General features: G+C 40.0%; 1 protein-coding gene across 2 annotated transcripts in view; it reads left to right on the top strand.

The window, feature by feature from the left end:
• The window catches only part of TRPC6 (transient receptor potential cation channel subfamily C member 6), a 95,425-nt gene that overhangs the window by 28,139 nt on the left and 54,913 nt on the right, over positions 1-12,373 (top strand). For both annotated transcript variants that reach the window (XM_019525234.1, XM_019525233.1), the window contains exons 4-5: positions 8,479-8,692; positions 11,809-12,036. In XM_019525234.1, coding sequence (XP_019380779.1) covers positions 8,479-8,692; positions 11,809-12,036 — 442 coding nt within the window. The remainder of the gene's footprint in view (positions 1-8,478; positions 8,693-11,808; positions 12,037-12,373) is intronic.

Below are 12,373 nucleotides of genomic sequence, written 5' to 3'. Positions count from 1 at the left end.
CTCATGACATGGGTGCTTGTGGGACTGTGTGTGTGTTCAGGTGCACCCTTCCTGGTGCTGGGGCCTCTACACAACATGACAGTATGCCCCCATGAGGCCTCCTCCTCCTCCCCTACAGCCTCGGTCCGGTCCACCACTGTAAACGACAGAAGGTAAAAATAACTTAGCTGGCTCAACACCAATAACACCAGCAGCATCAAAGGTCCCCAGATGGAACTGTCACAGAGCCTTTCTTGTTATAAAGGAATTGACAGCAAGAAGTAAAGATGTTGTATTGGATATATGTTACTCGTGGTGTGTGACGGCTTATCTTGTGTTTTTATGTTTATGTGTTTATTATGAAAAAAACTGAAATAGTTAGAAAAATGTATCTTAGTAAGCTTTCAAGTTGAAAATCCCTTTGTCAGGCTGAGGAAGTACGTGGAGTTGGTGTGCCTCCTGGTCCTAGATGGAAGGAATAGTAAAGAAGGCAGAGGCTGGTCTGGCATGCAATGCAGGCAAGAAACCCAGTGGAAATGGAAATGGAGGCATCATGGGGTGAGGGACAGGCTGGGGTAGGGCGGTGTGGTGGAAGGGGGATTTCATAGACATTAGGGCTGGAAGGGACCTCGGAAGATCTTTGAGTCCAGCCACCTGCCTCAGGGCCAGAAAGTCAGCAGGGGTCATATGATCCCAGCAAGATAAACATCCAAATGTCTCTTGAAGGTGTTCAAAGTAGGTGCTTGAACCACCTCCAGCGGCAGTCTATTCCAAACCTTGTGGGCTCGGACAGTAAAGAAGTTCTTCCTTATGTCCAGCCTGAAACAGTCATGGAGGAGTTTGTGACCATTCAATCTTGTCATCCCTTAGGACTCTCTGGTGAACAGACGTTCCCCCATATCCTGGTGAGCGCCCCGATAAACTTATAGGCAGTCACCAGATCACCCCTGAGCCTGTGCTTTTCTAGGCTGAAGAATCTCATAGCTCTCAGCCTCTCATCATAAGATCTGTTTTCCTGACCTCTGATCATGCTCTCCTCTGGACTTTCTCAAGCTTCTACACATCGTTTTTGAATTGTGGAGCCCAAAAATGGACACAATACTCCAGCTGTGGTCTCACCAAGGCCGAGTACCAGGGGAGAAAGACGTTCTGAGATTTGCTTGAGAAACATCTATGAATGCAAGCCAGTGTTTTACTCACTTTACTAGCCACAGCATCACATTGAAGGCTCATGTTCATTTTGTGGTCAATCTTGACCCCCAAGTCCCTTTTGTCCGTAGCGCTAACCAGCGTAGCACTGCTGAGCCTAAAAGCATGCTGCAGGTTTTTCCTCCCAAGGTGGAGAACCTTGCATTTTTCTGTGTTGAAGGCCCCATCAGGTTTTCTTCTGCCTGTTTTCCGAGTCTGTCAAGGTTGGCTTGGATCACCATCTCTTCCTCAGGTGTGGACGCTTTACCCCAGGTTTGGTGTCATCAATGAACTTGGCCAGTCTGCTTCTGATACCAATGTCCACATCATTACTGAAGACACTGAAAAGAATAGGCCCAAGGATGGAGCTTTGGGGGACCCCACTGGTCACAGTGCACACGATGATTGACTTCTATGAACTACCACCCTCTGGGTCTGATCACAGAGCCAATTCCCCAGCCAGCAGATCGTGGTGAAGCTGAGGCCACAGTTGGCCGGTTTTGCCAAGAGGTGATCATGGGATACCAGATTGAAGGGTTTTTTAAAGTCAACATATATGACATCAATCTCTTCCCCCTTGTCCAGGGATGTAGTAGTGCAGGTGAAAGTGCAGAGGTACCTGGGGAGTCAGATGTCCGGCAGGTTGCACTGTGTCAGAGTTCCATTATGTATACTGAGTCCATGAGTTTCCTGATGCTATTGGTGTTGAGCCATGTAAGTTATTTTGACCTGCTATCATTTACAGTGGTGGACTGGACCGAGGCTGTAAGGGAGGAGGAGGAGGCCTCATGGGAGCACACTGCCATGTCATGCAGAGGCCCCAGCACCAGGGACAGCTCTGAACCTATTAACTTGAAACTTGGCAGGCTTCATGCCCTCAGCAGAGGCTACCACCCTTGCAAGTTTCATCTGGATCAGCTGAAAAACAACAAAGTTATAGATATTTCATTGATTCCCTGTTATACCCTATGGCCAAATCTCCAAATTGCCGAGTCAGTTCTGAATCTTTTCCAAATCAATTTAGAAGCTCTGAATCAATTCAGAAAGCCTAAAGCTTCTAGCAGTTCAATTTGGATTAATAGATTTGGCCTCTGAATCATCCGAATAATCTCCAAATCCAAATCACAATTGAAGCACAGCCCTAAAAGGAACATATAGTCATTTTTTTGGCTAAAATCAATACACTTATCTCTGCATTCTAGAACTTGTGGTAAAACTTTCAGAGTTTTTTTCACTGTAAGCATGAACATGGTTCTTGCTGTTTGGTAACATGCACTCATTATAAGAACAGTGTCCCTTAAATCTGCTTTATCTTTTCTCCCATCAGAATAAGTGTGCAGCTTAGACAGTAGCCATGTAGGCATCCAGCTCCTAGCTCTGATTCTGCAAGCTGATGTCCCGTTTGCTGCACACTAAAATGTGTTACCTGTTACATGTCATTTAAACAATGTCTAAATGCATTTGCTCTTTTTATTATAAACACATACCTTCTTCTTAATTTTCCATGGGTCATTTATCTTGGACAAAATATGCCCATATACTGATCTATATAAGATTCCAGATCTCACTTATCTTCATTTCTGATATCTTTCAGTTCCAAAGAGAGACAACAATACCACTTTTATACAGTATTGTCATCAAAAAGTATCCCAGCCACTGAGTCTCACAACAAAGTAAATAGACTATTATAGGAGCCCTGCATAACAACCCTAAACAGAATTTATAACAGGAATCAAGTATATTTAACTGAAATTATAAAAAGAATTTCAGCTGAAAAATATAGAATTACATGACCTAGTGTTTAGCCAAGATATTGGGATTTTTATGCCTATATACTAAAAAAAACTGATAGACTTGCCAGTGCCAATCATCCACCAGGCATCTTGTCAGTTCTCTATGCAGTCATATAGTCTAACTTTTAGACCATCCTCATTAAAGATCAAGGTTTTTTCTCATTTACATAAGATCAAATTCACTGACATCAGTGTAACTTTGAGCAGAATCTTCCCCATCCTTGTAGAATATTAAAACTGTAATTAAAGCTTATAGGGGGCTCATTTTGTCCAGAAACAGAAGTTGGCATTTTTAATGAAATTATTCAGCCACTTAGGTAGGCTCGTGGCACCACAATGAGGGATATGAATGTGAAATTCCATCTTGGTTCCTCATGACCAGGCCACAGGTGGCTTAAATGTGGAGGGGGAGTGGTTTTCCAAAAATGACATTATAGGAACTCTCAACATGGATGTTTTATATAACAAACAAAATGAATGAAAAAATAATGACTGCAAGAGGAACTTGCAGGGAGGGATTTTTCCTTAGAAAACATGCCAACTACCTTTTCACCACCTCATTTTTTCCTTCCTCACAAATGTTTGCCATTACAAGAAATCATAATTTTCATATTCTGTGTCCATCTCATCTACCAAAATGGAGACGATCCTATCCTGTATGACAGTGAATGTTTCTCTAAGGTTCTCTGTCTTTAGCTCATATTTAATTTGTAACTCAATGAAAATTAAGCAGGAAACTCTCAGCTTTTTGCAGCATTGAACACTGTGGGCATGTATACATGAGACACTACACATTGTGCCTAATAACACTGCACAGTAGCATGTCATGGCAAAAACCTAATTAATAGCCTACAGCGCAGTGTTATTAAGCTAATGTGCAGTAAGCAGCCCTAAATGTGCACCAGCACTACTGTGCAGTAACTTTAGGTACTGCGCATTTAGTTAGTGCTTTATTAAGGAACCACTAAACTAAATGTGCAGTATCTAAGGCACATTAATGAACATGTTGATGCACCCAGTGTGTGCTTCCCCATTCTGTGCTTGATAAATGCTTTCCCTCTCACAATCTTTTCCACAGGTAGTCAAATGTACATACAAGCCACTCTTCCTAGACCGTCACAGGTCACATCCCAAATATAGGTGTCAAAATAAATTTCAACCTATCTGTAGTCATCCTTTATTGCCAGTGATTTTTTAATTATAGCTAATAAAGACTTTTCTGTCTCTTTGGGGGGGCTTTATATTGTTTTTAATATTTCTTTATTGACTGGTATTAACCTGGTTTCCTTCAATATTTCTTCTTCTTCCCTGGGTGTCTGTTTCTGGCATCTGTCTCCCAGTCCTATCCTCGTTTGTGAACACAAGATAATGCATTTAAAAGGACACTGTCAAGGTATTCTGTTTATCATTTTCAAACTCTTTTACTCACAGTTGTTTATAACCACTCCACGGATACTTGAAAATGAAATATTTTCCTCTGACTAATATCCTTTCATTTTATAGTGTATACAAAATAATTTGTTATTTTGCCTCTTGAGGCTGAGGGAATTCTTTGGTTTTAGAAAAGGACAAATTAATTTTATTAAGATAAAAATTTATTCTGGGATGAATTGCATGGATTTGCAAATGATATATAAAATAGTTGAGGTCAAATTTTGAGCCCGCTAACCTTGACAGTGTTCCTTTAACAGTCTTTTTTTATTTCTTTGAGTAAATTATCTGTGTTTGAGACCTTATTACTGTATCCTCTACTAACCACTTGTTCCATGTTTACCTAAACTTGATTTTGATGTAGGCCAGAGTCTGATTTTGACCTTTCATCCATAATTGTAAAAGAAACCCTCCTTTTTATAATGAATGCTCCCTGCCTCTCCTCGCTCTTAATAGTGCATTCTTCATATTTTGGCACATGCAGTGGCTGCCATCACTCAGAGAACAGAGAAGCATATATTCTCAGTTTGCAATCAGTTTATTTAGCTAGTATTAACAAAAAGTATATAGGCCTATAAAATAAATCATTTTAAATAGTTTGAGTTGGTGTAAATTTAAAGGGAATTTTTCAAGTTCTGTTAAATGTCACAAAAATCAGCCTAAAGGCCTTGTCACTAGAGACGTACAAAGCTTTAGATCATGATTTGGATTCGGAAATGATTGAGGTGATTCAGAGGCCAAATCTATGGATCCAAATTGAATCGCTAGAAGCTTTAGGCTTTCCGAATCAATTCGGAGCTTCTGAATCAATTCGGAAAAGATTAGGCAATTCAGAGATTTGGCCATAGGGTATAATGGGGAATCAATGAAATACCTATAACTTTGTTGTTTTTCGGCTGATTTGGATGACACTTGCAGGAGTGGTAGCTGCTGCTGAGGGCACGAAGCCCACCAAGTTTCAAGGTGAAAGGTGCAGGGGTTTCTGGGAAACTGCACCTCAAAATCCTGAAAGCAAAACTCATGTTATATGTGGGTGTTAAGCCACAGTGGGGTGGGAACTGGAGGCCTGCTAGGGGCTGCTGTGGCCACAAAGCCTGCCAGCTGTCAAGGAGATAGGTGTAGGGGGAGTCTGGGCTCTGGGGCCCTGCACTTCTGGCCACAGGCAGGCAAAACCTGTGACATGGGTGCTTGTGGGACTGTGGGTGTGTTCAGGTGCACCCTTCCTGGTGCTGAGGCCTCTGCACAACACGGCAGTGTGCCCCCATGAGGCCTCCTCCTCCCCTACAGCCTCGGTCCAGTCCACAATTAAAAATGATGGCAGGTCAAAATAACTTAGCTGGCTCAACACCAATAGCACTAGCAGCATCAAGGAGGTTGAGGGGAAGGGGGATGTAACAGCACAGGTAAAAGTAGAGAGGTGCCTGGGGAGTCAGATGTCCAGCAGGTTGCAGTGTGTCAGAATTCCACTGTCTAATCTATATTGAGTCTATGACTTTCTGTACCTAGGAGGCTGATGAAGTGCAGTTCATAGGCCCAGCTGTGAAAAGTGGCGTGTAATTTGTTCCCTCTCAGGATCAGACCTGAGAGACTGGAGGCAGAGTATTTTTTTGGTGAGGTATGTGCCCCGACAGGTAGTTGGGTATTGTTGTCTTTGATACATCTAACTCCCCAGGTACCTATGCACTTTTACCTGTGCTGCTACATCCCCCTTCTCCCCACCAACCTGTCCCTCACCCTATGACACCTCTATTTCCATATTCCCTGACTGGCTTTCTCGCCTGCATTGCATGCCAGGCCATCCTCTGGCTTCTTTACTATTTGTTCCATCCAGGACCAGAAAACACACCAACTGCACATACTTCCTCAGCCTGACAAAGGGTTTTTTAACCCAAAAACTTCCCAAGATATATTTTTCTAACTATTTCATTTTTTTTCATAATAAACATATAAACATAAAAACACAAGATGAGCTATCAGAGCTTGACAGCTGGCAGGCTTTGTGGCCACAGCAGGCCCTAGCAGGCCTGCAGTTTTCAACCCCGTGCCTTAACACACACACAGTGTCACTTATGTCATGAGTTTTGCTTGTCAGCAGTTGGAGGTGCAGTTTCCCAGAAACCCCTGCACCTATCTCCTTGAAACATGGCAGGCTTTGTGGCTTCAGCAAGGGCTAGCATCCCTGTAGTTTTCACCCCTCTGTGGCTTAACACACACACATGCGACATGAGTTTTTCTTTCAGGATTTTGAGGTGCAGTTTCCCAGAAACCTCTGCACCTATCACCTCGAAACTTGGCAGGCTTCATGCCCTCAGGAGCAGGTACGACCCCTGCAAGTTTCATCCAAATCAGCCAAAAATAACAAAGTTGTAGATATTTCATTGATTCCCCATTGTAACCTATGGCCGTTTCTCCGAATCTCTCCAAATCGGCTCCAAATGTTTTCCGTATCAATTTGGCCAAATCAAAACAGAAAACCGATTCAAATCTCCAAATCAAATCGGCTGAATTTGAATTGGCTGAATTCGAATCCAAATCAAATAGTTGTCTATTCGCTCAGGCCTACTTGCTACACAGTAATTTTGCTTGTTACATAGCTTCTGGAGCTCATAACCCCTGGATTGGCTGCACGTTAACACCTTTTATGTGGCTTAAAGCACTTATTGTTGATCTTAAAGGTATGCCATTCCAGGGCAGGATTATCTCTAATCCACCTAATTCTGCTCCTTCCATTAAGATGTGGTCAGCCCAGACAACTATTCCACCCAATTTAAAGTCCTCCAGCATCCTAAAATGCAGTAGCCTCTCCTGAGTGAGGGTGACCTGGGATGCTGAGATGCAGCAGGGCCAGGCACAGTGCCCCCCCAGGTACCTTGGGCAGAGCAAACACCATTGCCCTGGAGTGTCTGGTGCCCATGGTGCCTTTTGGCACTGCCTGGACTGGCTTGCTGCTCTCAGCACAGAGCCACCACAGTTTGACCAGACCAGAGAGCCCCAGGGCCGCAACTTGGTCCTGTAGAGCTGTGGCAGCTCCACACTGAGCGTCAGGGCTTAAGCCTGGCAGCCCTGCTTTCAGTCCAGAACCACTATCAGCAAGACCAGAGAGCATCAGGGAAGCTGCTTCCTTGGGTCTCTCTGGTTTTTCTGCAACTCTGCCTGGTGGGAGCAGTGTCTTGTCCTTAGCTCCTAGTCCTGCCCATGCTTACCAAGCCTCTAATGGCAAGTCACATCTGTGCAGGTGAAGGACAGTTAGCGAAGGATTTTTGCCTTAAGGTGTGACTGCTCTACTAAGCCAAACAACAGTAAGCCAGTTAATGTGTGCAGCTTTCAGCATAAGATGTAACAAGATCCTGATGTTCTGTTTAGTCACTAGTCTTGGTGGCCAGGCAGAGATATTTCCATTAAAAGAAAGAAGAAATAATGTAAGAAACTTAGAAAACTATAAACACAACTTTTGGGGGCCTATTTATATTTGATAAGCAAAGGGGAAGACAGATTGGAAAAGCTAAACTGAACCTGTCTCCTAAGTAGAATATCACAACAATCAAAAACTGATTGCTTCAGCTCGACTGTACTCTTGCTAATTCAGTGCTTCTACTAACAAGCTGCAGCATATTTTTACTACTTTCTTTGTCACCTTTTAAAGATTTCAGGGAATGTAAGCTAAAAGAGAGTTGGCAGTAGTAAGAAATAGTTTGCTTGATCTATGATAATAGATATAGAGTTAAAAGAAGAATTATAGTAATATTTTCAAACACTGCCATGTCAAAAATGCTGATATTTAATACTGAAGTTGTCCCTCTTGCTTTTGAAGTCAGCCAGTAAATTGAAATTTTTACAATTTCATCATGATATCACTGTGCACACACACAGGGCCAGCCCACAATTTTTGAGGGCCCCCTGACGCGAAGAAGCCAATGGTGGTGGCAGGGAGGGGGCAAGTGACCGTACATAGGGAACCCCTGTGGCCACAGGTTTCACAGGATAGGATGGGCCGACCCTGCACGCACATGTATTAACTGTATTTCTGACAAAAAAATATGCTTTGAAATAAGTCAATGTCATTTGTGTTTTGTAACCTGTGTTGCAGCTGGGAAGGATAATGCGTGGACCATTTATGAAGTTTGTAGCACATGCAGCCTCTTTCACCATTTTTCTTGGTCTACTAGTCATGAATGCAGCTGACAGATTTACTGGCACTAACCTCCCACCTAATGAAACTACAGATAATGTAAAACAGCTTTTCAGAATGAAAACTTCCTGTTTCTCATGGATGGAAATGCTCATTATCTCTTGGGTAATAGGTAAATATTAATTTTCAGTTAGACATCTGTCTTGCATGATGGCAATGGGGCTGAATTTCACGTATGTTGAAACCAGTGTTACATATGAAAAGCATACAGTATAGCACAACATCCTATTCAGCATTAGTCACAGGCTTATGGTTTCAGTCTATGGGTTAATTTCTAGTCAGCAGAGATTAATTTAATTGTTTTACTTATTAAATAAGGAAACCGAGAGTAAAAATCTGCTTCTCTTTGACAGTTTGTTATTTGAGGCATCTAGCTTCTTATGGGCATGCTGTAATTGGAATCAGAGCCACAAGTGCATCAAGTAATTTGTTATAGCTTTAGAAAACAAATCAGTATCTTTTTAAAACACAATCAGTATCTTTATTTTGTAAAATTCTATCAGGTGGATTAATATAACAGGAGGTCATGTAAATTATATAGGTTTTGGTTTCAATGCATTGTATAAATATTGATTGATGACAAATGAAGAAATGTTAAATATTTAACCTATAAATTTTAATTTTACTAATTATATTTATGTATTATAATTTGAAAAGCAAAACTCTACAGTGACTGAATGATATTTTAAAGTGATATATAAAGCACATAGTTAAGTGTTCATAACAAATGGATAACTGCCATGACCATATACAGATAGAGCATAAAATTTTTAATTACTCTGTATAACACTTGAAGTAGCCCTAGCTGAAAAATAACGGAACAGTTTTATATATAAAAGGTTTTATGTATGCAGGTATGTATGTATGTATGTATGTATGTATGTATAAAATGTATGTTGTATGTCTATATATACATACAGACATACATACACACACCAATGAATGTTGGAATAATTCACTAGTATTTTACTAGTGTTATCTAATTTACATGTATATAAATTAGATGACTGTAATGAAAACACTAGGAAATTATTCCAACATGCATTTTTGACTAATTTCTTTAGAACTCTAGAACCTTATTTTATAGTTTTAGCTTTAGCTAAACATATGTTTCTCATCTCCTGTCAAATGCTTGCTCCTGGACTTCTACCTAGTGCTGTACTGTCTCCTTGTGTATTAGTTGCCTCAAAGGTTTGCAAGCCTCCATATCCCTAGTAATAAAGGCTACAATAAACTAATATACTGAATACCTATGGTAGTTAAACATTATTTGATAGTTAATTGGTAAACAACTAAATACACTTTTCCTTGTTTTATTTCAGAAATGTTGGGCCTAAATCTTATTTATTTGGGATTAGTTTTCAGTAATGTATATAGTCTCAGTGAAAGCAGACCATTTCCACTTGGCTGAGAAAGTCAGGTTCTGTTATTAGTTCTGGACAAGGCCTGCTGCTTGACATTAGGCAAAGGACTACACTGCTTGGTGCCTCCATTTGCCCTCTGTAAAATGAAAATAATGTCGATTATAATGTCCTTTTGTACGCTTTTTTGAGATATGCAGATAAAACCCATTAGATTCGTATTAGATTGTCATTAATACTCACACTGGAAAGAACTATTATAAGAATAACAACAATTTGCAGAATCAGACTCACACTAGTACAGATCTGTTTAAATCCAAAACTCTTACTGACTTCCATGAATGCTAGATAGCATTTATTCTTCTAGTAGATCATCTTCTAGCATGTAAAACAGATTTGTCACATCTGAAAAACAAAGTCATTCTCCCATGACCTGCTTTTCTTAATAATTTTTATTTACCTTTCAAATGGCTTGAAAAAAGAGATTTTGGTGAAATAAGTGTACACCATTCTTGATATAGAGAGCAGCACACCTTCCATTTTATTTTACCCAACAAAAAATATCTTTCAGGCAGTGGAATGGAGAGAACCACAAATACATTCATTTAACTTTTCATGCCACTGTACCAATTTCATGTAGGTCTTCTGGCTTCTTTTATAGTGACCAGCAAATATATTTGTTTGTTTATTACTGATCTTGCTTCTGACAGAAGATTTTTATTTATCTTGGAAAGAACAATGAGAAGCTGACACTAATTACAATTTTAAATATCAGTGAATTCACTATAAGGTAGTAACATGTTACATCAGAGAAGGGAACTTTGCAGTTAGTTAATGAGTGTAAATCAAGGGTCAAAAGTTCTAAAAAATACAAAGACTATGTGACTGAGAAATACCATGGACTAAACTGAACCCAGATAAATGAAAGGATTTCTGAAATCTTTCTTAAGTTTGCATTGTTCACAAATGCAAGCTTGAGCATATGTAGTTTCTGCTAATATGCCAGAACAATGACATTTTTATATTCATTATTGTTTCAAAGAACTTTGATTGGTAACTAAGATAAACCAAAATTTGTATCCCTTAAGTGCCAGTTATGCTTTTAAAATATGTGGGACTAAAGTATGACAATTTGTGCACAGATCTTGCGCTAGCACTTTGTACAGTAGTAAATATCATGTGGTAAGGAGGTTTTTTTTTCCATTGAATTCACTAGGGAACTCATTTAAGTAAGGTAAGCAAGGTTTTGTCCTAGTCTAAATGGGCAAGATATTAGGAGGTATTTAGTTCCCTAACTCACATTGGTTTTGATGTACCTTTAAAAATCTTGCTCGAAGCAACTCTATTGTGATTACAGTAGTTCAGTTCTTCCCATTAGGTCTGAATTGGGCATCACACATAATTAATCTGTTCATTACTTTCTGTGAAGTCTTTGAGTTACTAGAATGCATAATCCAAGTCAAAATTAAAGTAAAGTTTTTCTTAAATCAGCTATATGGGGTTTTCAGTTAGATATACTGTAAAGGTAAAATGGGATCTCTAAATGTAAAAGGATTGCATGACTGATTTTGCATTCACTTAACTGTTGAAAATTAAACAGCTGAAGTGAAGATGTATCGGTATAAAGGTGGAATGTGAGAAGAATTAGGCTTTACGTGTTGCAGTGGGGAAGACATAATTAATTATCCTGCAGTCTCTGTATGAGTATAAGATTTGCACATCAAAAAGGGATTCAGAATATATAAGCCAAAATGCTTTATAATGCAACTGCTGCTAAGAGCACATCATATTCATAATAAAATATTGAAGGGGCTCAGCGCAAAGCTAATGATTTAATACAGGGTTTGCTCTGTTCTGTCATACACAGGCATGATATGGTCTGAATGTAAAGAAATCTGGTCTCAAGGACCCAAGGAATACCTGTTTGAGTTATGGAATATGCTTGACTTTGGTATGTTAGCCATTTTTACAGCTTCATTCATTGCAAGGTTTATGGCATTTTGGCATGCTTCCAGAGCCCAGAGCCGTTTTGATGTGAATGTGAAGGATTTGGCAACTGCAACATTGGATCCCAGCATAAAATACTACACTTTGGGTGAGTTGAATGTACACAATTTAAGATTTAATTTTAGGGCCAGAAATATTTCTGTCTATATTAATAGGTTTCTAATTCTTTGTTTACAGACTCTCCATCAGACTGGACTAGTTTTTTCCTCAGTCATATGTTTACACTCATCATTACACTGTGCCTTCTTTCATAGGCATTATATTATGTTTGTTTATAGCAGCACCTCAAATCCATTTCTTATAGCTAATCTGCTTATGTTTGGCACAGTAGTTTAGTGGTTCGAGCATGAGCCCAGGAAGTGAAAAATCTGGGTTCTGGGCTCCCTTTGCCCTGGAGGGACTCTTTTTTGTATCTCTTCATCCCC

Source organism: Gavialis gangeticus, unplaced genomic scaffold (genome assembly GCF_001723915.1).
Source record: "Gavialis gangeticus isolate Ggan-Ray unplaced genomic scaffold, GavGan_comp1, whole genome shotgun sequence".
Classification (NCBI taxonomy): Eukaryota; Metazoa; Chordata; order Crocodylia; family Gavialidae; genus Gavialis; species Gavialis gangeticus.
This window is presented reverse-complemented; position numbering and strand designations above follow the sequence as displayed.